The 25,542-nt window shown below is 58.9% G+C and overlaps 1 protein-coding gene across 3 annotated transcripts in view; it reads left to right on the top strand.

Moving 5' to 3' along the window:
* Positions 1-25,542, top strand: part of Nek6 (NIMA related kinase 6) — a 75,842-nt gene that overhangs the window by 41,557 nt on the left and 8,743 nt on the right. For all 3 annotated transcript variants that reach the window (XM_047524059.1, XM_047524058.1, XM_047524060.1), the window contains exons 3-8: positions 5,654-5,794; positions 7,014-7,076; positions 11,595-11,705; positions 15,054-15,162; positions 15,580-15,687; positions 22,146-22,240. In XM_047524059.1, the coding sequence (XP_047380015.1) occupies positions 5,654-5,794; positions 7,014-7,076; positions 11,595-11,705; positions 15,054-15,162; positions 15,580-15,687; positions 22,146-22,240 (627 nt within the window). The remainder of the gene's footprint in view (positions 1-5,653; positions 5,795-7,013; positions 7,077-11,594; positions 11,706-15,053; positions 15,163-15,579; positions 15,688-22,145; positions 22,241-25,542) is intronic.

Below are 25,542 nucleotides of genomic sequence, written 5' to 3'. Positions count from 1 at the left end.
GTGTGCCCTGCACAGACTGAAATCTGCGAGAAAATCCTCCCAAAGAAACCATGGGGCTTGGATCAGGTTCAATGACCAAATATTAATCGCCATTAAAATTCAAGAGAGTTTGCTAACGGTTGTAAATTCAGCAAAGTGTTTGTTTCCTCTCTCCCAGGGGCCTTCCTGATGGCTGGTACACGGTCATGACTGCCATCGGGGGAGTCCCAGTCTACGGGGTCCCTAGGTGTAAATAGAGTATGCCGAGGGGGCGGCCCCTGTGGAAGGGTGGACAGGTGCTGAGGAGCCCAGAGAATGGGGCGGCTTTATCTGCCAGGGTATAATCAGAATTTGGAGTAGAACAGAGAGAAGAGAATATTCCAGAAGAGGTGCATGGCCTGCTGGTTAGATAAGGTATTTACCTGTCTGTGTTCAGTAAGTTGGAAAAATGTGTGGGTGGCATTCATGGAAGACCTCAGATCTCTGCCACATCATGTGAAGTTGAGTCTGTAGCGAACCAGGAGGAGCCCATTAGGGCTTTTAGTTGACAAAGGAGTACTGGGTTTGGTTTTCAAAAAGATCCATGGTGGCCAAGGTCTGAGGCTGTGGGGGGCTGTGAGGGGTGGAACCCGGGGAAAGAAGATTCCAGAGACTTCCATGGGGAAATGCCAGCTGCACTTGGTGAAAAGATGGGAGGAGAGAGAAGGTGCTGGGTGGCTCTGTGGTTTCGCCCCTCAACTCTTGGCTGGTCAGTGTCCGAAGCTGGTTCCAGATGCCATCCATGCGTGAATGCTCAGGTTTCTTTGAGGTGGGCTAACAAGCATGGTCCTGGGGGAGCCACTGCAATTTAGGTGACCTGAGGTTTGTCATTAGCAGTCCATGCTGTGGGCATCACTGTTTCCATGAGCTGATGGCCGGTGGGCCCAGTGCAGACTCCCAGGTTCCCAGGTTGGGACGATGGTGGCACCCATCTCGTTCAGTCCTCCTGCCAATTCGGAGAAGCAGGTCCCACTCAGTACTTCCTTTGCAGAGAAGGAAACTGAGATGTGACCTGCCATCATGCTACTAAGGGATAGAGTCAGAATTCAACCCGGGTCTCTGGGGCCCCAGAGCGTGTCTTCGTGCCACGGGGTCTTTGAGAGTGAAGATTGGCTTCTGGTTTGGAATGAACCAGATGGCGAGGAGCTGAGTGCGCTGGACTGGCAAGGGCTCTGGCGACGTGGGCTCTAACTCCTTGCCTCCCTCCCGCAGCGCAGCTTTAAAACATGCCCTGTGTACACATGGACCAAGTCCATTAGAAGTGCCCCTCTCCTTGGTGTCAGATGCCTTTAAAGGTGAACTTCGTTTACAGGAAATGTCACTCTGATGAAGTGTGCTTTTTAAAATCACAGGAATGGTTGCCTTAAAATTAATGGTGCATTGCAAATATCAAGGAAGAGAGACCCATCCAGTGTAAAGATGATTAAAATTCAGGTCAGAAGTCTGACTTAGTCAGGCTAAATTTTTTAATGAGATTTCAGAAAATTAATTGGGCGAGTGCATTTTTATTCTTTTAACATGTAATTTTATGCTCCTGTTTAAAAAAAAAAAAAAAAAAGGATTTGTCGATGGCTAAGGCTTTTTGTGGTTCAAACATTTTAAACTCAAATTAGCAAAGGGTGGGGGTTGTTTGTGGCCTAATTTGATGTGACTTGAAGAAGAGAGACTAGGTTTTTCAGGCCTCTCTGGAGAGGGGCCGCCTGTGCGGGTTTGAGACACCCCCTACCCTCCAGTCTCCACATAAGCCCCACTTGGCCTGAGGAAGCTGGTGGCATTTCTAGGGAAGGTGCACTGGGGACGAGAGGTGATTCAGGGGTCTCAGTGTCTCTCCGACTCCTGTCTGCCAGGCCCTCCTGTTGTCCAAGACCATTGCTCCCTGAGGCTTCTCCATCTCCCCCCTTCAGGTCGAGGCTGTCCTCCCAAGACAGCTCAGACTCCTTCCCGGGTCCACTGCCACTGGTGACAGTGAGATCCAGACACTGCAGGCTCGGCATCCTTTGTGTCCCCCTCCTGGCCCCTCAGCCCCATTTCCTCTACCTTTGCAGGAGAACTGAGGGGCATGACACCCTGGGGCAGGGCCCAGGAAGCAGAAATGGCCTCCTGTGGTGTGCCCACGAGTGGCCCGCAGCCCAGCCCTAGGTGAGAGGCCCAGGACAGCTGTTTAGCAAGGCCCCTTGGCAAACAGTTCTGGGCAAAGGGCCACAAAGTCACAAGGCTGCATCCCTCACCTGCAAGTACTAAGATCACTGCCAGCTGAGTCAGCAGCCTCTCCATGGGGTGGGGACGGAGATGGAGATCAGAGCAACACCAAGAATCCACAGAGCTGCCCACTGGACCACACAGCCCCCTCGGTTCACCCCCAGCCCCTGAGAAGTAGGTGCTGCCTTTGCCCCTCCACAGACGCAGCATCGGCAGTCTTAGTAATGGCAGAGGTCACAGTGATTCACGTGCCAGGCCCTCTGCCACTACTTCACTTGTTAACGTATTATCTCAGTTACACAGATGAGGAAACTGAGACCCAGAGGTGGCAGGCCAAGCCTGCAGGGCCAGGTTAGGCTCACCTGACGGAGCCACAGTGGTGGCTGCCCCTCTGCCAGCACGTACCAGGGAAGGGGCTTTTTGTTTGTTTGCGAGACAGACTCCAGGGAAGCATTTTCTTTCCCAGGAGCCAGCACAGAGTCCTGGACAGAGCAGGGGCTAGTGAGCAACAGGTGACCTGTTTTCTGAAAGTGAAGAGGCGGTTGGTCCTCAGCTAACAGCTGTGACTCACACAGGCTGCTCTGGGACCGGCCCCCATCTCCCTGCAGTGAGAGCCCTGTGGACTCCTCACCCAGGTGGTTGCCGGAAGTCCTCTGAGAACCCCAGGGGCAGCTGTTACTATCCCTCTGAGTAGATGACTTGTCCAGGGTCACTCAGCTGCCAGCACAGGGATGGGACTTGCTGGGGCCTGACCCAGGAGAGGACAAAGGCCTTGGAGGGGGCAATAGAAGGAGGCCTGGCCTCAGGGACAGGGACGGCTCACCCTTCTTTCCGTAAGTTAAATCAGGGTCAGGGCTCTGCTGGCTCAGGCTGCTGCACCAGGTGCCCCACACCTGAGCAGAGACCCTCCGGGAACTGGCCTCTGCTCCAACCTTTGTGGGTAGCAGTGGCCCCAGAGCCAATGGGACTGTGCCCTGAGTGCACAATGGGGCTGCCCAAGCTGCGCCACAGAGTGGTTCCTCTAATCGGGTCAAATGGGTTGTGACAGGAGGTGCAGATCTGGTCACCCACGTGCAGACGTGCAGCTGGAGTCTCCCCAGGCTGAGACGTCACCCGCTTCTACAGCAGCCTTGGGACTACTGGGAATTGAGCAGCCCACTTCTCAGGCTGGCAGAGCGCCGGGGACTCCAGCCAGCCTCGCATTCACTGTACTGGGGAAACAGGCCCAAGAGAGGAGGGACCCCACCCCATGTCACCCAGTAGCACCACTGGCTCTAGATCAGACAGGAATTCAGGTCCCAGCTCTGCAGACTAGCTCTGTAACCCAGCGCGGGTCGCCTTGGTTAGAACTGGGGTCCACCGCCCCTGCCGTGCAGGCTGTTAGGCCCCAGACTCTCCGCAGCTGCAGAACTGACGCCTGGCGGGCCCTGCTGTGCACGGCTTGTTGGCGTTCGCATGCGTGTAGGTCTTCCAAGTTCTAAGAAGCCGCGGTGGCTGTTTCTGAGAGCATGATTCCAGCTGGGGTCCTGAAGGTGACAGTGTCCGGGTGAGCTCATTCCAGTGTCATTCAGCAGACAGGCCTCAGAGCACTCAGTGTTGGCAGAGGAGCCCAAGAGGACCGAGAGGGGGGCCCCTGCCGGGGAAGCCATGGTTGGGGCATAAGGAGGGCTCAGGTGACTGAGGGAAGCGTGGCGGAGCAGTGGTCTGGTGACAGGGTCCCTTGCAGGCTCTTGCAGGAAAAGCGGAGCGGCTTGAGAAGCGAGTCCGCCCGGAACAGCTGGGGCCTGGCTCAGATGGCGCAGCGATCCGCAGCATCACTGCTTCCCTCCCAGTCCATCCGAGGATCCAGCGCAGTGGCGCAGTGGCATGCGGGCGCGGTGCCGCCGGCCTCTGAGGTGGCACAGCGGTGCAGCTGGGGCTCGGTGCCTACTAAGGAGTGTCCCCGCGGGGTGGGTGGGTCCTCTCGCGCGGGTCTCCAGACAGGGACGGCTCCAAACCACCCGCCGCGGGAGGTAATTATGCCCCAAGACTTCAAAGTCAAGGTCGTTCAGCTTTCATGTTGCTGAGGGAAGAAGGCGCATGAATACGGGCGGCCGCCTAGGACTCCCTCACTCACTCCGCGGGAGCATTCAGGAGTTTCCTTGGCCCTAGCCGGGTGGCACAGCTGAACAGGTCTTGGAGCAGGACCGGGAGCCCCTACTCAGGGCTTGGCAGTGACCAGACAGTGGCCACTGAGCACCTCTGTGACAGGCTTTGTGAGAAACCCAGAGCCCGGTGACCTCAGGAGATCTTCTCAAATGGACACTTGTCCTGCCTCCTTTTGCAGACAGGGAAGTTGAGGCACAGAGGGGCCTCCTGTGACCAGATGGCTGAACCAGGGCTGAGGCCCGCTCACCTGCCCCAAAGTCATGCACTGAGCCGCTATTCACTGCCAGTCACACTGCTTACTCTAAATATTTGCATTCTGGGTGAGACACAGACCTAGTCCCTGTCTCCATGTCACCACCCAGCTGGGGAGGTGGTCCCCAGTGTCAGTGACCTCCTTCTCCACAGCAGGGCTGTTGGACGAGAGAGTGAGGCTCTGCCCAAAACCACCAGGGAAGGCTGTGTATTGCTGTGTGACGAGGGCAGGGCTGTCCTTTCTGTGCCATGATATCCTCATGGTCAAACATAGACACACGAGGGTCATCTCACCAGGCAACGTGGGGCCGATCAGAAGTGTGGCATTGCCTCCCCACCTGGGCCTAGCATTGACGCCCCCTCTGCTTTCCCAAGGGTGTATTCGCACACAGACTGTGGAGGCCAGCGGGCCATGGTGGCCTCTGCTGGCAGCTCTGTCCCTGGGCAGACGTTATAGCTCAATCATGTGTGTCAGTGCTGGCCCCTACAGAGCCACCATGCAGTCTCTGGTTGGGTCACCATGCAGGGAGCTCAGAATGTAGAGCTGTGAACTTCAAGGTCCGTGTAACTCCAAGCTGGGGGACACCCCCCCCGGGGTGCTGATTGTAGGGTTGGGGGTTGGGGCATCACCCATGGGGCTGGTGGGACCAGAGCGAGACCAGAGCCGCGTCCCGCATCCGTAACACATGCCCTGGGCATCGGGGATTCATGAATGATATGATACGATCATTCATGATGATCAGGGTGGCTGAGAGCCCCGGACGCCCAGAGCCAGCCTTCGGGGACGAGTTTTCAGATAATGAAGGATGCTGACCAGTGTAGGGGAGACATACGGCTCCATGTCTTACGTCCAGTAGGCCATTGGGCAGAGCACTGGGGACCAGGGGTGAAAAGTCCCATGGGCTTGTTGGAGGCTCTGATGGCGAGGTTGGCAAATAGCCTCCTTCACCTTTGGGAGATGCTGGTGGGGTGCTGGGAACCTGGGAACCCTCCGCCCCAGCCTGGCTGGTCACCCCCGCCTCCTGTCTCCCTGCAGCGGCACCCCAACACCCTGTCTTTTCGTTGCTCGCTGGCGGACTTCCAGATCGAGAAGAAGATAGGCCGAGGACAGTTCAGCGAAGTCTATAAGGCCACCTGCCTACTGGACAGGAAGACAGTGGCTCTGAAGAAGGTGCAGGTGAGCCCACAGGCCTGGGGGTGCAAGCTGTGCACGCGACTCTGCAGCCCTGCCCGGAGCCTCCCCTGCCCCCCGTGGACCCAGAAGTCAGTGCCCAGCCACTGGCTGCTGAGAGAACCAGGGGGTTCCTGAGGGATGCTCACTATGAACCACAAAGGAAAGGAAAAACTGAGCATGCGTTGAGCACCTGCTGTGTACCGGGTCATGCTCAGAGTGCATGGAACCTTGCAAAACCCTGTGGTTTTTGTGAGTTGTTTCATTTTTCACTTGAGGAAAACAGTGCAGAAACTAAGTAGCTTCCCGGGCCACAGAGAGCGTTCAGGGGAGCAGAGATGGGCCTGCACATGACTGGCCCTGTGCCTGTGCTTGTTCCACGGTTTTGGGCGCCAAGGGTCTTTCCTGCACTCTCCGTTACTTCTAAGTGGAGGGAAAGGGTCCGGTGGCAAAGTCGGCTGGGTGCACGCTGGCATTGAGCACCACTGAATCCTGCAGAGCTTCCCAGGAGCCTCCGTTTGCTCATTGGTCCTTAAAGAGTGAGGGGAACAGCCTGGGCAGAGGAGGCCCAGGAGGGAGAGGGCCGCTCAGACCACCCGCCCCAGGAAGGGACAGGTGGACACCAGCTTAGTGGTGTCCTGTAGATCTGTGCCCTCGCGTATGCCTCAGGACTCTGGGGGCAGCACTCCTGCATCCCGAGGGGGCCTTTGTTTTGGACCTTCCCTGAGGGCTCTCCTGGGCTGTCTTGCTTCTCTGGAGCCATGAGAGCGCTACCTGCAGTGTGCACCTCTGAGCCACATCTGTGTCCGCGGTGCTGGGCGGACCCTGCCGAGTGAGCTCTAGCGGGTCTGGGGACTCAGGGACACAGCGCCTGGTGTTATGCCATGTCTTACGTGGTCTGCACGACAACACAGGTCGGGCTGTTGGCCCCCGAGGCAGCGGTAAAAACTGAGGCTCCCAGCATATGCCACTCACCCGCGTGTGGTCACAGCAAGCGCCTGGTCCTCTGGGGCTCAGCCCCCTCCTCTAGGGTCGGCTGCAGTGACGCCTTCACCACAGGAGTGGTCCTGGGATGTGGGGTGACCCTTAGTGCAGCACTGGGCCTGTGAATGCTCAGGGAGAGGGGACCCTTGCTTTCAAGGGTCCCTTGGAAGAAGGTGGGAAAGCTGGGACTTGAATGCTGGCTTGAGGCTCTGGGCTTAACTGTTTCTCTTTCCCTCCTAAGATTTTTGAGATGATGGACGCCAAGGCCAGACAGGACTGCGTCAAGGAGATTGGCCTCTTGAAGGTGAGTGTCCTGGGCCAAGTAGGAGCCCTTGCTGACAGGCTGGAGGGTTGTCCTGAAGGACAGACACACCAGGACCACTCAGGCAGGAACTTGTGGGCGCAGTGAGCACGTCTTTGTCCCTCACGCCCCATCTCTGTCTTCTGTGTTGGTCTCTGTTGTCCAGAGATGACAGAACTTTCTGGACTAGACTCTGGTCCTGGCTTGGCTGCTCTGAACCAGGCTTAGGATTCTGCCTGGGCTCTCAGGTGACCAAGGAGGTCAAGAAAGGAGAAAAGTGCCAGCTTTGGAGGCCTGGGAGCTTGGGTTCAAGTCCTGCTGTTCTTTTCACCTCTAAGCTGTGACCTTAAGCATGTGACTTAACCTCCCTGAGCCTCGGTTTGCCCATCTGCTCAGTGGGCAATATCTGCCTTGTAACATTGAGCGGATCAAATGAATAATATCTGAAAAGGGCCTGTGGAAGTAGAGCACACAGTAGGTGCTCCCTTGGCATCCTCCTCCCTTCCCGTGACAGTTTCTAGCAGCTTCCAGCAATGTGGGGTTCTTGGTGGCAGGTGACTATCTGTAGACACGGCCGCAGAATTTCAGATCAGTGGTCTCTTCCTCCAGGCCCTGCCCTGGGGACTCTCGGGTTTGTGGGGGAACAACAGGCAGCAGATGGACCTTCCAGGGTGGTCCATGCTGACCCCAGAATCCAAATGGCCAAGATGAGCCTGCTCCGGAGAACTGGATTATGGGAGATGGGGGATACAGGCTAGAGAGGCAGCAGAGCCAGGCCCACACTCAGAACAGTAGATTTGAATGTGGGACCAAAAGGGGATCTGGGGTTAATCCCCAAAACAAAAAAAAATGGGGAGGGGTCCTAAAGGTGACAGTGCTGTTTGGAGGTGTGGGCAGTGGGCCAGGAAGTGCATCTGCAGAGGTCAGAGTGGCGCCCCGGCTGGAGTCCTGGGCAGCCCCTGTCGTCACAGTTGTGACCTCTGCCCCCAGGCTGCCTGGGGAAGTCAACAGGACGTGCCAGGCATGAGGTGCTTCCTGCAAAACAGAAGGAAATGTGGTTCTCCAGGGGCCCCTGGATGACATCGCTCATGTCACTCATGCCAAGACCCCAAAGCCCCAAACTTCCCAGCAGGTGGGCTGGGGGTCTGTGCTGCCAGGCACTGGCAGGTGTTGGCGCAGTGTCTGAGCACCACTGAATGCCAGACACGGCGGCAGCCCAGGGGAAGACAGGTCATAGGCAGACTGTTCCATGTTACTTCTGCAGGGACTGTGACAGAGGGGACCTGCCATTAAGGACCCTCGACTCCCGGCCCAGCCTCCCTCTTCCCTTGCCTCCACCCTCTGCAGCTGCATCACATCTTTGGAGCACTCTCTGTGTCCCTCCCCTGTGCTCACCAAGAGGCCATAGGTGAGCCATGGGCTCCGTGTGGACAAGGTCGGGGCTCAGCTTGGCCGCAGCCTGCTGTGCACCTGGGGCCCACCCCCTCCCCTCTCTGGGGCTTGGGATTTGGCCCAATTGACCTTGGTGGTCCCTTTGTGCCTGAGCCTTTATGGACTGACAGGGTGTTCCGGGGAGCTGAGCCTCCCAGCCTTAGACCTGCCCAGGTTGGGAGAGGAGCCTCTCTGCCCCTCCCCAGGGCAGGGCCTCCTTACCAAAGCTTCAGACTGCCTCCCATCCCATCTGGTTTTTCCAAATTGTCTGAGAAATCGGTACCTGGGTGGGCTTCAGGGAGCCCCCTGGGAGAGGGTGAGGTCTCCCAGGAGATAAGGTGGCCAAGTCCAAGAGGCGGGGAAGGAACAATGGGTTTTGATTCATCACTAGAGCAGCACGAGGCGCATGTAGGACATGTCTTTTTTTTTTTGGTACCAGGAATTGAACCCAGGGCACTTAACCACTGAGCCACATCCTCAACTCTTTTTATGTTTTACTTTGAGATGGTCTTGCTAAGTTGCTTTGGGCCTCACTAAGTTGCTGAGGCTGGCCTCGAACTTTCAGTCCTCCTGTCTCGGTCTCCCAAGTTGCTGGGATTACAGGCATGCACCATCATGCCTGGAGCATTTTACAGATTTAAAGCACATTCACTTTGCCACGTGTTTTGATCCTCTTTCTTAATGAAAGACACGAATGCGCAAGGAGATGTGCCCCGGAGGCCATAAGTGGAGTGGCCAGTGCTAGCTCCTGATGACCTTCTCCCAACCAAAGCCAGGTTTTATTTCAAAAACCACCAAATCAATTTGGTGCACAAAGGAAAGACTTTCAACCCAGGGTTCTGGGGAAACTAGGCATCACAGTAGAAAAGAGTGAGCCTTGACCCCTGCCTCACGCCACTCACAGATTAATTTGAAATGGATCATAGACAAATGTGAACACTAACAGTGACATAAAATTTGGAGAAGAAAATGGGGAAATCCTCAAACTTGAGGGGGCAAAGATGCCTTGGAACATAGAGATCATGAACCAGCCGTAAAAGAGAGAAGACCTGTTAGACTTCATCCAAAGGAATGGTCTGTGCCTTTCACAGGTACTGTAGGAAATGAAAAAGCAAGGCACACGCGGGAGAAGTGCTCGCGGTACCTTAGCTGATGGAGAACTTCGGTGTTTGGCAAATCAGTAACAAAAATGAACAACCCAAGAAACAAACTAGAGCCGGCTGACCTTTCCATTTTCAGAGCTTCTTGTTGCTCTGATGAGAGACCAGAGTATTAACAGACCTTGAGGACCATGTAGCCTGCAACTCCACCCCAACCCTATGCCCACCACCTTCAGCTCAGTAGCATCTGCCTTGCTGTCACCCACCAGCTGTGCTTGGCCTTTGTTTGGCTGCTGGGATGTGCCTTGCCCCTCCTACACAGGGCCTTTGCACCAGCTGCCCTCCATGGCTGCTGGCCTTGGGAATCTCCTTCATCCTTAGAGGGCGGTTCACACGGCACCTCCCCGACATGCCCACGCTTCCCCCTCTAAGTGGGTTCCATCATCATGTGACCCAGTTCACGTTTAGCAACTCTTGACCATGAGTTCCACCTCCCCAGTGCCTCACCGGGCATGGGCAGGGAGGTCGGCACATGGCTGGAATGGAGGACCGGGGGATTGGCAGCCTGTGGCTCGCACTGCGCTGCCCCCATACCAGCTTTGCACCTGACGATGTCTCTGTCAGGACTGGGCAGCTCTTTGGTGGTCTGCCCAGTTCTGCTCACTCCTGTTTTCTAAGAACGTTTGTGAAGAGGCTCGAGGGCCCATCCTCAGCATGGCTTGCAAGTCCTCAGGATGCCAGTGCCCATCCTCAGCATGGCTTGCAAGTCCTGAAGGCACAGGTGGTGGAGTGCTCGCTGGGCACTCTGGGCCTGGGTTGCTGTGCAGGGCAGCCTGTGGGTGGGAGGGGCAGCTGGCTCTGCATTTAAAATCCACACATTTAGGACAAAGCGACACTCACATGATGAGGTGCCTCGCTGAGGAGTGGAGGCCTGCGGACAGCCGCGGTGGTAGGAATGGAGGGGTGGGCAGTGCAGGACGCAGGACGGGAGCCGCAGCAGAGGCCTCCTTCCTGCGGGCTGGAGAGGCCGGTTTGCCTCCTGATTCACCCTGTGACTCACTGCTGGGGTGGGGACCAGGAGGTAATGGCCACAGTCTGTTGCTCTGTGCCACCCGCTGCTCCGGCCACCACCCCTCAGGTGTGTGGGGACAGTTCCTGACCACCTTGCGGGTGCCTCCCAGGATGGAGGAGCAGATACTTGGTGCCAAGCAGGGGCCTGAGGACTTGGGCACTGGCCCACCTCTGGGCCTCAGGGGTCAGGGTGGGGGTGGTCTACCCTTCTGGCACTGGCTTGGAGTGAGTGATGGGCGTGGCCCTGTGATGTTGGCCCAGGTCCCCAGGTCTGGATTCTGGGGACCGTCAGCTCACAGCATAGATGCACGTCCCACTCTGGAGACATCAGGGCCTTTTAGAAGCTGCTGCAGAGTCTCTGGAGGAGCTGCATGTGGACAGGGTCCACCGCGCTGTGGTAGGGGTTGGGGTCCCGCTGCTCTGCCACCTCCTGGACCCTGTGGTGTAGACGGTCGCCCAGCTGCAGCCCTGGGGGCACATCCTGCCTGGGCTCCGCAGGCCACCTGGGCCGACTAGGGCTCTGGCGTGGGAGCCGGAGGCAGGGCCTCCCCGCCGAGGGAACCAGGTGGGTGGTGGAGAGGAATACTCCCGAGTGCCGCAGGGGCGCGGAGGGAGATGCTTGCGCCTGCGCTTGAGCCCCCCTCAGCTCTCCCGTGAGGTTAAATACTTGGAGGCTCTTAGCTCCCGGATCTTCATCGCCTCTGCAAAACACGGCCATCTCACAGGTGAGGAGACAGACTCGGCCATGCAGAGGCTTCCCCAGGTCCCCCAGGGCTGCCCGACTCCCACACGCAGACCTTTCCCTGGGCGCCCGCCTCTCCAGCAGGTGCCGGCCCGCGTCCTCCCTGAGCGCACAGGGCCGGCGTTGGGCTCGCCGTCTGTCACCCGGCCGACTCACTCGCTCTCTCTCCCCCCACAGCAACTGAACCATCCGAACATCATCAAGTATCTGGACTCGTTTATTGAGGACAACGAGCTGAACATTGTGCTGGAGCTGGCCGACGCTGGGGACCTCTCACAGATGATCAAGGTCAGGGCGCCCGGGAAGCGCATCGTGGGGGGTCTGCCGGGCTCCATCCCCAGCTCCACAGGCAGCTGAGGGCGGTGTCCTTCAAAAGAGCCCAGGAGGCACAAACTAAGGCAGAGGCCATGCTTAGGTGAGAGTGGCTGGCAAGGGCCACTGTGGACAGAAAGAACCCTCTGTCCACCCACACTGCCCAGCCTATGCAGGGCACAGGGGGCCACTCCGCCTCACAGAAGGAGCAGGGACAGCACCCCCTATAGGTCAGACCGCAGCTAACAGGTGCCCGTGGGTCCAATTGCCTCCTTTTACAAGAGGGGAAACCCGGCCCAGAGAGGTTGAGAGGCTTGCCTGAGAATGCCTGGGGTGGACACAGGATGTGCTGGGGCCCAGTCTCTTTTCCTGGCCTGGGACTGTCCAGGAGACACTGTCCCAAAGACGATCACCCCAGCTCTGGGAGGGGGAATCTTCATTTCTGTGTAGTGGCCAATGCCTGGGGCCTTTGAGGCTGAGGGCCGGCCATGTCACATGGGCAGCCTCAGCCCAGATCTCGCCCTGGCCTGCCTCCCTGCCCTGACTGCTCAAGGCCGGTCCCCTCCCAGGGCCCAGGAGCGGGTCCACTGTGAGCCTGGCATCAGGGACCACTGCAGCTCCATGGATAGACGGCCTGACCTTCAGCCATGGCTGGGCCTTGCTGGTTCATGCACCCGAGTCCACGCTCAGAAGGGCCCAGCCTCCTGCCGGAGGCATCACAGCCTCCCAGTGTGGGAGGCTGCTCCTCTCCAGGCCCCTGAGGTGGCGTCCATCCCATCGCGCCCTCCCGAGCCCACACCCCAGCCCCCCACCCCACCGGCTCCCACCGGCACTTGGAAGGGGGTGACATGGGTTCCCTGCCTTCCTGGCAGGCACCGGGGACTGAGCCCTCGCTCCGCAGGCGCTCTTCTGAAATTTGGCCCCTAGGAATAGGCGTCACTGGGAAGCGGCGTCACTCGAGCTGTTATCGCCTGCTTTTATATTTTCCTTGACATGTTAATGCATTTGCAGGGATGTTAATCTCCACCGGGTCCCTGGTGGGAGCAGATGTGCTATATCACGTCTCCCCCCCCATGGCTCCCGCCTGACACGCATCTCCCGACGTGGGCCTCCCTGTGCCGAGGCCTGGGGTGCCGCTGCCCCAGCTCTGCTCTGGGGGAAGTGGGGGGGGCAAACTCTGACAGGAAGGCAGACATCCCCCCGAGGAGCCCGGGTCAGGCCTGTGCATGTCAGGGAAGGCTTCCTGGATGAGGTGACCCCAAGATGAGACCCAGGGTGGACAGGTGGTGCAGAGACAGAAACAGCTGTGCATCTGGGCCCGGTGAGGACACCAGGTGAGGTGGGGACCATTGGGTCACACGGGGCCTCTCAATCCAGGCTCAAGATTCAGTCCTGGGGTCAGAGGACTTCCTGAGGCGCAGCAGTGTGCAAACATGGTCCACCTTGTGTTTTAGAAGGACAGGATGCAGCGCCCAGGGAGGGCGAGGGCAGGACACGGCAGCAGGAGGCCTGACCCCCCGTGGCCTCAGTCCGTGCAGAGGGGCTGTGGGCAGGCAGGGTTAGGATGTGGCTGTGCTGATCCCTCCCTTCCCGGGCCTCATGTCCACCCCAGCCCAGAGGTGGATTAGGGGGTGTTGTGGGGGCTGCAGGGCGAGGAGGGATGCCAGCCCCGCTCTGGGCTCACATCAGTTACCAGCAGCAGCACGGGGTGAGGACGCGCCCGCACTGGGTTCTGGGCCATCCATCGCCCTCCCTGGCTGCCTCCCCTCCCCTCTATTCACCCACCCTGCCCCCTCCTGCTCCCTCCTGCAGCTGCAAGGGACTCCCCTGAGAACTTGGCGTGGGGCAGCCCCCAACCAGGGGGAGAGGCAGGGCAAGGCAGACCTGGCCCTGATCACACCTGAGATACACGGCAGGTGACCTCGGCATTTCCTCGTCTGACGTCCAGGCTCAGTGCCGGGTGCGGGGTAGGAGCTGTTTCCCTGCCCCCTGCTCGCCAGCTCACTCTGGGTTTGGAGAACAGGGGCCTTGCCAGCTGCCCGAAAGGTTGCTGGCCCCAGGTCTTTGTCCCAGGGGCCTGCAAGAGTGCCACCACAGTCACAGGGCAGGCGTTATTTACGAGGGACGGCAAAGCTCAGAGAGGCTGCAGCCGCCCCGAGCCCACCAGAGACTCCATGCCTTCCTACTAAATGTCAGGCAGCGTTGAGAGGATGTGACATTTAGAAAATCACCACTCGGCGGTGCATGTCCCCGCGTGAACACTGTAATGAGGACTCAGTAGCATCATGGCATAAATATCCCAGCCCAACCACCTCCGAGGCCTGGGGTGGCCCTGGGGGCAGGCTTCTGCTGGAAGCCGGGGACTGTTCACCCATGAGGTCCCCCTTCTAGAATGGGGCATTGGAAGAACCTCAGGGAGCTCTGCCTTGAGGCCAGGAGCTTCCAGCTGTGACTGCCCCACTTCTGGAGGTGCCCAGATCCAGGTCCTAGCTCCAGTGCTGCAGCTGGTTAGCTTTGGGCACCCTCCCGAACCTCTCTGAGCTCAGTGCCTGCTCACAGTTACCTGGAGTGGGTGAGGAGCTAGGGCTTTCTAGGCAGGAGGTCCAGGGCTGCGCTGTGACGTGAGCCCTCAGGCTGAGGAGAGGCAACTGTCCTCCCCGCTTTGGTCCTCTCTCCTACCCACAGCCCTCCCTGGGCAGGGCAGGGACCCTAGGTCAGCTACTGGCTTCTCTGCACCAGAGTGGCCGCCCAACAAATGGGCCCCAGCGTTGCCTCTGGCTGCTTTGTGAAAAGACGGCAGCTGTAAAGGGGAGAGCCCAGAAGGCTCCTGGAGTTGGAACCTTTGCCCCCAAGCGCAGCCAGACCTGGTGTCCAGGAGCCCCCACATGTTGATTGGCCACGGCTGAGGAAGAGTTCCTGCCCTGTCCCTCTAGGGCCTTCTGCAGCTCCCAAAGCAGCCTTGGGCAGTGCCGGGTTGTTTTTTCTGGAGTGTTTAGTGTTTTTCCAGACAGTGGGGTCGTTTGGGAATGTGGCCGTCCTTCCTCGATGCTGCCCAGTGTTGCTGACTGCCTCACTGCGAGCTCTGCTGCTGGAGGGGGTGGGCAGCTGCGATGTCACTGCCGTGTCTTGGGTGCCCTCGTGGGCATGACCACAGGTCCACAAGAGCTTGCTATTGGGCCCAGACACATAGGCCAGGCCACCCCCTAGCGTGGGACGTAGGCCCCGGAGGGGTGTGGAGGTGGCATTCCTGGCCCAGGCCCAGGGCCCATCTGTCTGTCCGGGAGCCCACTGCCGCTCACTAGGCCTGCCCGTTTGTCCCCACAGTACTTCAAGAAGCAGAAGCGGCTCATCCCCGAGAGGACGGTGTGGAAGTACTTCGTGCAGCTGTGCAGCGCTGTGGAGCACATGCACTCACGCCGGGTGATGCACCGAGGTGGGAGCGCCCCTGGGAGCTGGGCAAGCGGGCACCAGGCACCTGGGTCCTGCACAAAGCTTCCCTGGGCTCCCCTTGCTCCTGGGAGCCCACGAGGAGTCAGACCGCTTGCTGTCCCCCACACAGGGCAGACGTGTCCAGCAACTGCACACAGCTGCTCGGTGTCAGGACCACCCCCAGGGGACATGAGCTTTGCACACGGTCTCCAGCCCCCAGCCCCAGCCTGGGCCAGCACAGATATCCCAGTATAGGCAGTGCCAGAGCTGCACCAGCTCTGCCCAGAGAAGGGAACTTTGATGGGGGCTTTGACGTCCTAGCAGGAGTTGGCCCTGCCCTGAGGGAGCCATCACCTGGGAGGCCCTCCCCGGGCCACCCCAGGCCACCTGTCACACGCCAACCGCTTCTCCTTCCCTGCAGACATCAAGCCTGCCAACGTGTTCATCACGGCCACCGGCATCGTGAAGCTTGGTGACCTGGGCCTGGGCCGCTTCTTCAGCTCTGAGACCACCGCAGCCCACTCCCTCGGTGAGGCGCCTGTCTGCCTGGCGGTCCCGGTAGCCATGCAGGGGGTGCAGGATGCAGACTCTGCCCCGGGGCCCTTGGGTGGGTGAGCGCAGGAAAGGGCCCAGGGCCGACTCATCCCTTCAGAACAGGCCCCAGAGGAGTAAACTAAGGCCGAGGAGCCAGCGGGGCTTCCACAGCCTCACATGGTTTCCAGGGAGGGCTGGCCAAGCCCAGGGACAGGCAGGGAGGTGTCGGGTAGTGTGGCATCACCCCTCTTCCCTCTGCTCTGCGCTGTTCCGCCCACACTCCGTTCTGTGGACATTTGAGTAATGTTTCAGTTTTTGGTTGTTTTTGAACAGGCAGTTTTGAAGCTGTGGGACCAGCTGTCACCCAGGAGGGGGTGGCCTTGCAGCTGCTGTGGAGGGTGAATGGGCGCTGTGGGGCAGGCAGAAGGAGCAGGCCAGCCTCCGGGCGGGGCTGAGCGGGTGCCTTGGTGTGGCAGGGGCAGGGTCCCCCAGAGGGCCGCAGGCTGAGTGGCCAGAAAGGCAGGCAGGGCCCTGAATGCGGAAGCTCCCCAGGCCGGAGCCATCCTGGCAGCGAGGGACCAGGAGCTAATGCAGGAAGAGACTCAGTGGGGTGTTCCAGTCTGTGTCCCCAATTGTGACAGGCGTGAGGCCTAGATGACAGCCGTGAAGAGGTTTTGATTTAATAGACACAGGGACAAACTCAGTCCCAGTGGAGCACGGACACGGGGTCCCTGCGGAGGCCTGTGGAGTGGCAGGGCCCCCTGCTTCCCCAGAGCCAGTTCCCAGCACCCACCATGCCACCCTGCCACAGGCAGACACACCTGGGCAACAGGTGGGAGCTGGACCTGCGCTCCATGCTCTGCGGCTCAGCCTCGGCACTTCTGTCCCCCGACACCTGGATGCCCGTGGCAAACCGAGTGGGCCAGGAGCATCTTCTGGTGACAGCAAAGTACTTTTGGGAAGAGGCTTTCCTGTGGAAACCGTCCTTGTTCATGTAGGTCCCGACGGCCTAGCGACTCCACGTCTGGCACACGTCTACTTAGGAGAAATGTACAAGCTGCTTATGGGAGTGAGGTGGGGCAGCGTCCCTGTCCATCCTGGGGGTACCTGGCCTGGCCTCTTGGCTCCAATCAACACCTTAAAAATGTTTAAAAAATAAAGGACGAACCGTCTTCACCTCTCCAACAGCCTCAGGCTCGGCGGGATCCTTCCTTTCCTCACACAAGGGATCTGAAATCCAGGGCGCTGAGGCGATTCGAGCCAGGACTCAAGTGAGGGCCTTTCCTGCCAGACCCCATGCTTTTTCCAGAAGGCCAGGGCTGGGGGCCGTGGAAAATAGCACTGGCCACTGACTCCACTGCCAGAAGGAAACATTGTCCTTCCCAGGCCCCTCAGACCCTTCTCTTGTGGAAAGCAAGGAGCTTCTGTCCGTTTGGGGCTGTTTGCCGAGCTGAGTTAGTTTGTTCACTTTGCGGTGCTGCAGGTGGAACCGGCCTCTCTTGCAGTTGACAGGTGCTCTACCACTGAGCCACACCGCCAGGCGCCCCATCTGGTCTAAGAGCTTCCGAAGGGCCAGAACACACTAGGGAAACTGTCAGAGAAGAGCGAAGGCCACTGCCTCCTGGGCCCGTCAGTCAGGCCGAGCCTTTCTGTCCCGATGCAGAAGAGATGGCGGCGCTCGTCAGAGCCGGTTAGGATCGCGTCATTAGGGACAGGCAGAGATACGGTCTCCGCCGACAGTGTGATCTTGATCCACTTGGACTGGTGCACTTATTATATTAATGAGAAGGAATTGGAACTTGGGAAAAGGCTGCCCCCCAGCCAGGCTCTTCCTGAGGCTCTTCCTGAAGCCTCTGAGCAGCGGACCAGGTCACATGATGCGGGAAGGCGCTTTCAGAGGCCTGTTCCCGCCCTGGGCCGTGTGCCCAGCACCCAGGAACACCACTGAGCTGAGGCTGTGCGGGGGCTCTGCCAGGCCCTGCTCACTGGGTGAGCTCCTAGAACCCAGGACTCTGCATCCCCAGTCTCTGCGAAGGTGACAGCACAGAGCCAAAGCCCAGGACCCAAAGTTTCCACAGGGCAGGGAAAGACGCGCTTCCGCAGCAAGGTTTTACAGAGGGCAAGTCTGATACGCCTTTGGTTGGGCAAGAGATGGAGCTAACGGCCATTGTATCGTGACTCAGGAAGGAACAGGCAGAGGCCCCTTCACGTCCTCCGTGTGGGTGTGACTTAGGCATCTCCCATGTCTGATGTGCACCTACTATGTGAGGATGCTGTGGTGGCAGCCATGTTGCCCCGGCAACCACCTCGTCTCCGAGGCTACTGACCCAGGAGCTGGGCTTATGCAAATTCCATCTCCTCCGCCTCCCCCGCCCCTCGCCGCCTCTGTATTTGCTAACACGAGGCTGGCATGAAAGGGCATTAGTCAGTGCCATGGTCGGGCTGACAGGTGCGGTACCCAGCGGTGGCAGAGCGGCTGCCTCAGTGTCAGGAATAGGAGCCGTAATTAGAGCGCGGAACAGAATGAGCGTCAGACGAATTACCAGGCAGCAGATCATATTTGTCAGGAAGGATTGCATACATAAAAATTAAGTGACAGTACACGCCGGCGTAATGAAAGAGAAATGAAAGATTTGCCTGTACACCGCTCGCAAGCGACAAGCAAGTGTCTCGCTCCGAGCAACGCAGCAGCTGCAAGACAAACCGTGGGCTGCTCGCTTGCAGCAGGGGCAGAACAGGCGGCCGTGGGCTGGCACTGGGAGTGGGAAGGGTGGCCGGCTCATGCCCAAGGCCTGGGGAGGACACTGCGTGGCCTCTCAGTCTGGGGAATAGACCCATTGGGGCAGCCCCCATTGGTATGACAGGCAGGGCACCTCACCTCCCGGGGCCAGGCCTGGCCACCAGCTCATGTTCCTTCCTGCTTCCCTGGGCTGGTGCAGGGGTCTGTGATTCTGCAGCCTTCCCCGCATCTACAGACCCCAGGCTGACAGAGGGACAGACGCAGGCAGTCCTGGGTGGCCTGATGAGAGGACAGAAGACCCCTCCTGAAAGCCCAGTACACGCAGGCAGGTGCTGGCCAACTACTCCCAACTGCACCAGGGAGCCCGGGGTCACCAGGGTCTGGGCCCCCTCAGCCTCTCCAGTGCAGCCCTTGGCTTCGGGTGTTCCATGGCCACCGAACTCATTGAAAAGGCGAGTCAGTGAGGAGGAAGAGGCTCTAAAAATACTTTTAAAACATTTTGCTTTAAAAAAAGAAAGTCATCACAACCAGGCCATTTATGGATGAGGAACCTGAGGTTCTGGGGTCCCACCAGGGATCACCCCACATCTGCAGTCACATCCACAATGTGAGGGGAGGTGGGCTTGGGCCGTGGGTGCCCAGAGAAGGGGTTGAAAGGATCCCGAGGAGCTTCTGGGAGCAGGGAACAGCGCTCCCAGTGCTGGACCTCACGGGAAGGAGCAGCAGCGTTGCAGGGACCTCGGGGCTTGTCCTGGACCCCACAGGGAGGGATGGGGCTCCTGTCCTCATCATGTGCCAGCACTGCCACGCACAGGACCACGTGTGACCGTGCTGCGCTGTGACCTGCCTGCACTACCGAGATCTGCACAGCCAGACGCCCCTCAGTGACCCCCATGGGTGAGACAGAGGCCACATGGCTGCGTCCCTGGCCTCCTCCTGCCCCACAGCACGGGACACACCTGCCAGTCCCTCCAACCCAGAAACCTGCCTTGGCAGGTGTTTCGCAAGCCTGAGTCCAGGTGGCTCTGAGGCTGAGGGCTGGGAGGTCGGGTATGGCAGCGTTGGGGGAGCTGCGGCCAGACAGGGCTGAGGAGGGTCCTCGGCGGGTGGCGAGTGGGGGAGTGGATCTGAGCCTGGAGGAAAAGCGCAGCCCGGCCCTTTGTCCACTCACTCTGCATGGACTCGTGAGGCCCGTGTGGCCCTGCCCTTGGAGAACCTGCAGCCTGGGACGAGGGCCTAGGGTTCAAATCATCCTTTCTTTCCCAGGGTGGGAAGGGACGTAGCAGAGGGAGGACCCTCTCTCATCCTGGGGAAACTGAGGCAGGGGCAGCCTTTCAGATCCCCGCTTGGAGCGGAGGCCGAAGCGGGAAAGGGTGGGTCTGGCTCCAGGTTCCCACGGCTTGTGGTGCCCCCAGGAGGGCTCGGCCTCGGGAGGGGTGTGGCCGCCTGGGCTCCAGCCATTCTCAGAAGCTGGGTTTGGGGAAGGGGGCAGCTCCCGGGCACCCGGCCTCATCTTCACGTGGAGTCTGCCTTTTTCATATCTAAGGAAACACGTTTCAGACACTGCAAGCGATTCAGACCCGTGAAGTTTGTGTTGACAGGAGTGGCTCATCCCTGGGAAGCGGCCACTTTAATCAGCTGTCCCTTTGAGGCCTGCTCTGACATCTGCTGGGTCTGAAATGGCGAGCCCTGGAGAAGAGGATGGTCAGGGGTCTTTAGGTGTCGCCTTCTTAGATCCAGCCCCACCTCCACCGTTGGGGGGGCGCCGTTGCTGGGAGAGGGGTCGAGGCCCAGGCCGGGTGGGATTGGTGGCATTTGTGTGTCACTGTGGGGTGACTCTTGCATGAGACGGGCTGTGCCACCCACAGAGGTCCCCAGGGACCCGTCCCTGTCTGTGGAGACACCTCCTCCCGCCAGCTTCTCCCAGTCCTCCCGGAATCAGGGGACGCGTCCTGCAGGGAGCTGGGGATGTCTTTGAAGTTTCTTGTTTCATCTTGGAAACTTGCGCTCCGTCCCCTCTCGCCTCAGCTCTGCTATGGGGCGCAGGCTGCCGCGCTGGCTCCCAGGCAACGCGGGCAGCAGGAAGAGGCGCCGCCCTCGCCCCTGGGGTCTGGCCTCCCACAGCATGGTGGCCCCCCAGAGCCCCGCCTGTAGGGTGTTCAGGGACCGAGCCCGCCTGGGATGGGCCGCACCTGCCTCCATTAAGACTTCTTGAGGTCACTTGGGTTTTGTCCCCATGTTTGCTGAGCACCTGAAAGTCACAGCAGGTGCCGACCAGGCTCGGCCCCCCTACCAAGCTGGAGCGTATGGGAGAGCTGCCTGAGCCTGGGGTCCTCCGTAGCTTCGGAGTCCAGCCGCTGAATGGCCAGTTCTCGCAGGACCAGGCGTCACCTCTGCCACGCTGGACTCCAGCTCCTTACAGGGCCCTGCTTACAGCAGCAGCCTGCGTGTGGCATGGCATCTCAGGACTGTGAACATGGGGAGCACACTTAAAAATCTGGTCATCAGGCCTCTGGGACAATCAGAGGGGCTGATTACAGGTCCAGGTCCGGCCGCCCAGGCCGGCCACGGCAGCCCCTGCCACAGCCCCTGCCACAGCCGGCTTGCCTCTGGGGGAAGCTCACGCCCCCCCAGGAACGCGTCCCATCTGTGCCCAGTTCCAGCTCTTCTAAAGTGTGCTCCAGAGCCACTCAGCAGGGATTGGAAGATGGACACACCTTTCCATGATGCCCTGAGTGTCGGCTTTTTCTGAGGGAAGAAGGGGACGACCAGGAGAGTCCCCTCCTGCTGGCAGCTAAGCCCCATCCTCACATTAAAAACCATTTTTTTTCGTACTGACGAATGAACCCAGATGTGCTCTCCCACTGAACTTCACCCCAGCCCTTTATTTTGTTTATTAATTTGAGCCAGGTTCTTGCCAGTTGCTTAGGGCCTCACTAAATTACTGAGACTGGCCTTGAACTTGGGATCCTCTTGCCTCAGCCTTCCAAGTTGCTGTGATTACAGGGGCATGCCACTATGCCCAGGTGTGGCTTGCCTTTTAACTCTCTGAATGGTGTCTTTTGATGAACTCGTTTCTCACTTTAATGAAATACTCTCTTTTGAGGTTTTGCCTTTTCTATCTCTTTTCTATTCTCTTTTTGCCTTTTCTATCCTGCTTAAACTCGGCCAACCCCAAGTCCAGACCAGGCATAGGCACACATGGTAGCTAAGTACAGTTTCTGAGGCCTGTGGGTCCAGGGTTGCACCCTATTTCTGTTGCCTTTATGGGGGCCTCTTCATCTGTTAGAGCCTCAGTTTCTCCATCTCTGAAATGGGGAATGCCTCTTCATGGGCTGTCGGGAATAAGTGGAACAGCATGAAAGTCAGGGTCACTGATCAATAGTGATTGACATCCAGACTTCTGGATTCAGTCACCTTACAGGACCTTGGTCACTTGCTTCCCATCCCTCACAGTTGGTAGAAACACACTGAGCCCCAGCTGCCCAGCCCCAGCCTGACTCTCAGACCTGGGTGGGCACTGGGAAGCCCCTTCACGTTCCCAGGTACTTTTGACACACTTCTAACATAGGCAACTCCAATCCGACAGAGGAGGAGACAGGCCCAGAGAGGAAGGGTCTACCCGGAGACTGAGGCCTCCGCCCCTACCTGAGCCCATGCCTCCTGCCCATCCTGGCCCAGGCCCTTAGCACCTGCCCCTTGCTGTGTTTTAGTTGGGACACCGTACTACATGTCACCGGAGAGGATCCACGAGAATGGCTACAACTTCAAGTCCGACATCTGGTCCCTGGGCTGTCTGCTATATGAGGTGAGCTTCCGCTTCTCTGGGGGAATGTCCATGGGGAACTCCTGGGCAGGGCAGAGCTCAGGTGGGAAGCCAGGGCTGCATCGTGTCCACTGGCAGCAGCAGGACTATTGGGGACCTGTCCTTTGCCTCAGTTGACGTGGCTTGGTTAGCAATGTGGTTGCCAGAGGCGTGGCCAGCAGCAGGCTGGGGCCGGCTCAGGCTGGGCCACTCAAACCTGGGTTGGGGGATGACTGGAAGCAGACAGAGGGAGCACAGGCAGATGATGCGTACCCACTCCAGGTCCCTGGCTGCCCCACCCCCGCTGTTTCCTTGGTAACCACATGTTGACGGTTTTGCATGTCGGTCATTATTTGCGGATGGATCAGGTCCCATGCAGGGCACTTGGAGACAGGAGAGCAGTCAGGTCTCACACCTGAGTCACTGTGCTCTGAGAGGTGTCCACATTCTTCCAGGCCCAGCAATGTGGGTCTCCCCAGACTCCATCCCCTCCCCTGAGCTGAGAAAGGCGGCCATTGGGTGACCATTTCCAGATCTGGCAGCTAGCCTGGACCGAGGGACAGGATGATTTCTGCACCTTGGTGGGCCGTGACATGAGCCCAGGGCAAGAGAGGGGAGTCCCCCTACTGCACTGGGCATGTGGGGTGCACAAGCCATTCTTGACCACAGACCTTTTGCAGCCCCAACAGGAGGGCCGTCTGGGCCCTCTGGTGTCTCAGAGGGGTGGCCATTCTCGCCCAACCCTGCCTCTGGGCCACCCTGTGCTGGGCGGCTCTCGGAATCATCCATCTTGTGAACACCAGTGTCCCCATCTGTCTGGTGGGCATAGAGTCCCCGTCCTGCCCTGTCACAGCCCTGGCGAGTGAGTTGGGCAGGAACCTTGATTATTTTTCTGCTTTCCCTGGAGCCGACATGGGGTCTGGTGTGGAGCTGATATGCTGAAAGAGCCTCATCATTAAGCTGATGCAGTTGGGGACAGTCGGTGGCAGTGACAGGACATTTCCTTTGCTTCCTGAGAGGGGTCAACTCCTACTCACCCCACAGCCCTGTGGATAAGCTTGAGGCACGTGCTGCATGCCATTGTGCCACACGGGGACCACTGCAGCCCTTGTGGTCTGCGGTGGGACTGCCCCTCCCTGCATTCCACATGGACACTGAGGTCAAAACTGATCCCTTTGTAAGGTTTAAACTAAACAATGTCTTTTTAAATCAGGGGCTTGTGATTCCTAAGTATCTTCTCACTTCGTGCGTGCACGTGTGTGTGGGGGGTGCTGGACGGAGCCCAGGGCTCTCAAGGGCTTGTCGAGCACTCTAGCAGCCCCAGCCCCAGACGATTCTTTTTTTTTTTTTTTGGGTGCTGGGGATCAAACCCAGGGCCTTGTGCTTACAAGGCAAGCACTCTACCGACTGAACTATATCCCCAGCCCCTCAGACGATTCATTTTTAAAGTTTGGCCAGAGACGTGGGCCTTGTGGCTTGGATGCGTGAACCCCCTTCTGCTGGAGGTCAGCAGATGCAGGCTGTCCCCAGAGTCACCGTAGGTCTACGGGCGAGTCAGGCACGACAGTCAGCAATGGAGCAGGCCATGCTCTTTCTAGGACTCTGCAGGTGTCAGTTGCAGGAAGTCTTTTAATGAGCAGTGGCTGGGTGTACCGAGGCTGGCGGTGCCCGAGTGGCAGCCACAGGTTGGGGTGTGCAGAGCTCCCCCACCTGTCTCCCCACAGCCCGGCTCCTGGGGAGGCTGAAGGCAGGAGTGGGTGAGCAGGCTGGGTGGGTGCAGGGGCACCTGGAGGGAGTCAGAATCGTTAGCAACAGGAGAAGAGATGGAAATCAGAGTTGTCCTCAGCAAGGACCGCAAGACAGCTGCTGGTCCTGGGTGCCAGCACTGCGGCACGGTCACAGTAGCCAGAGAGGGCTGCTCTGTCTGTCTTGCCAAGAGTGCACTCAGACCAGGTGCAGGGAAGTTGCTGGGTCACAGGCATGGTGCCATGGTACTGGTGCTTGTCCCCTAGATAAGTTGTGAGTTCAGGGTCTCTCCAGCCATCTCTCTGTCACCTTTGTAGGTGAATACTCTGGCCACCAAGGGACAGTGACAGCCAGCCAGCTCTCACCCAGCACAGGACTCAGTTTAGCAGCCTTCCCAGCCATCTGCCTGGTCTGGGGCCCAAGGGGGATTCAGACCCACCTCTCAGTGGACATCACATAGCCAGGGGTCAGGTCCTGAGGAGTAGGGATGGCTTTTCTGGGACTCCCAAAGCCCAAGCAAGTGCAAGAGGCAGAGAGAGGGCCATATTTTGGGTGTGTCCCTGTGTGCACATGCTCACAATTCACAGCTGTGGTCATCTGGGGGAGAGACGCAGGGCCTAGCAGGAGCCAGACTGTGGTCAGAAGTTCCAAGTCCCAACCTGCAGCCACCTGCCAAAGGAGCACGGCAGGTCAGCCCTCAGTGGGGGGCTTGTTGCCCTGTATGGAAGCTGGGGTCACCTTGCAGAAGTGAATGCATCCCAGGGGCGAGGTGCCCACTCAGAGGAAGCCTGACCAGCAACCCGTGGACCCCACACAAGCTGGGTCATCGGCATCCACTGCCTAGGTCTGAGGCGAGGCTCCCACAGCTAGCCCTGTTTCCCTTTTTGCTTTGGCCAGGGGGAAGCCATGGATGCAGCGCAGCTTCAGTCCCTGTGCACTTCCCCTTGTCCCTGTCCTCGTGTGCATTGACCCCAGTCCAGATGGCTTTTCCTTTTCTTTTTCACTGTTTTATTTCTGGAAACTGCTTCTTGCCCCCACGAGCCTTAAGGGTCTCTAATGTAAACAAACACAGCCAAGCAGGCCGAGGGGAGAGTGCTGGTCCGCCAGGGGCCCCGGGGAGGGCGGCTGCACCCTCAGCTTTGCCAAGGCTTCTGTTTCACACCAGCCATTCCCTGCCTTGAGCCTTTGTCCCCGCTCCTCAGAGGCAGATGCAGCCTCAGCCACACCAGGCCCAGGGCAATAGCCTCGTTGGATTCCTAGTCAGGCAGGCCGGCTCCCGAGTCCCATCTCGGCCTCCTAAACACATGTCCAACAGAGGCAGCGTTCCGCCCGGGTGGCTCCCCGGCATCAGCTCCAGCTCGCTGGCTTGATTTATTTGTTGGCAGTGTGTGGGGCCATGTGGCCTGCAGCCAGAGGGACACATCGGCAGCAGGAAGTCGATGCAGTCAGTCAGTCAAGTCCTGTGGGGACTCGGCGTCCTCAGGGACCACAGGCGCCCATGGAAGAAGGCCTGCTGTGGCCAGCCCCCCAAGGGTGACCGGGCACCCCTCCCCACTCCT

Source organism: Sciurus carolinensis, chromosome 14 (genome assembly GCF_902686445.1).
Source record: "Sciurus carolinensis chromosome 14, mSciCar1.2, whole genome shotgun sequence".
NCBI classification, from domain to species: Eukaryota; Metazoa; Chordata; class Mammalia; order Rodentia; family Sciuridae; genus Sciurus; species Sciurus carolinensis.
The sequence above is the reverse complement of the archived record's forward strand: the minus strand, read 5'-3'. Positions and strand labels throughout refer to the sequence as shown.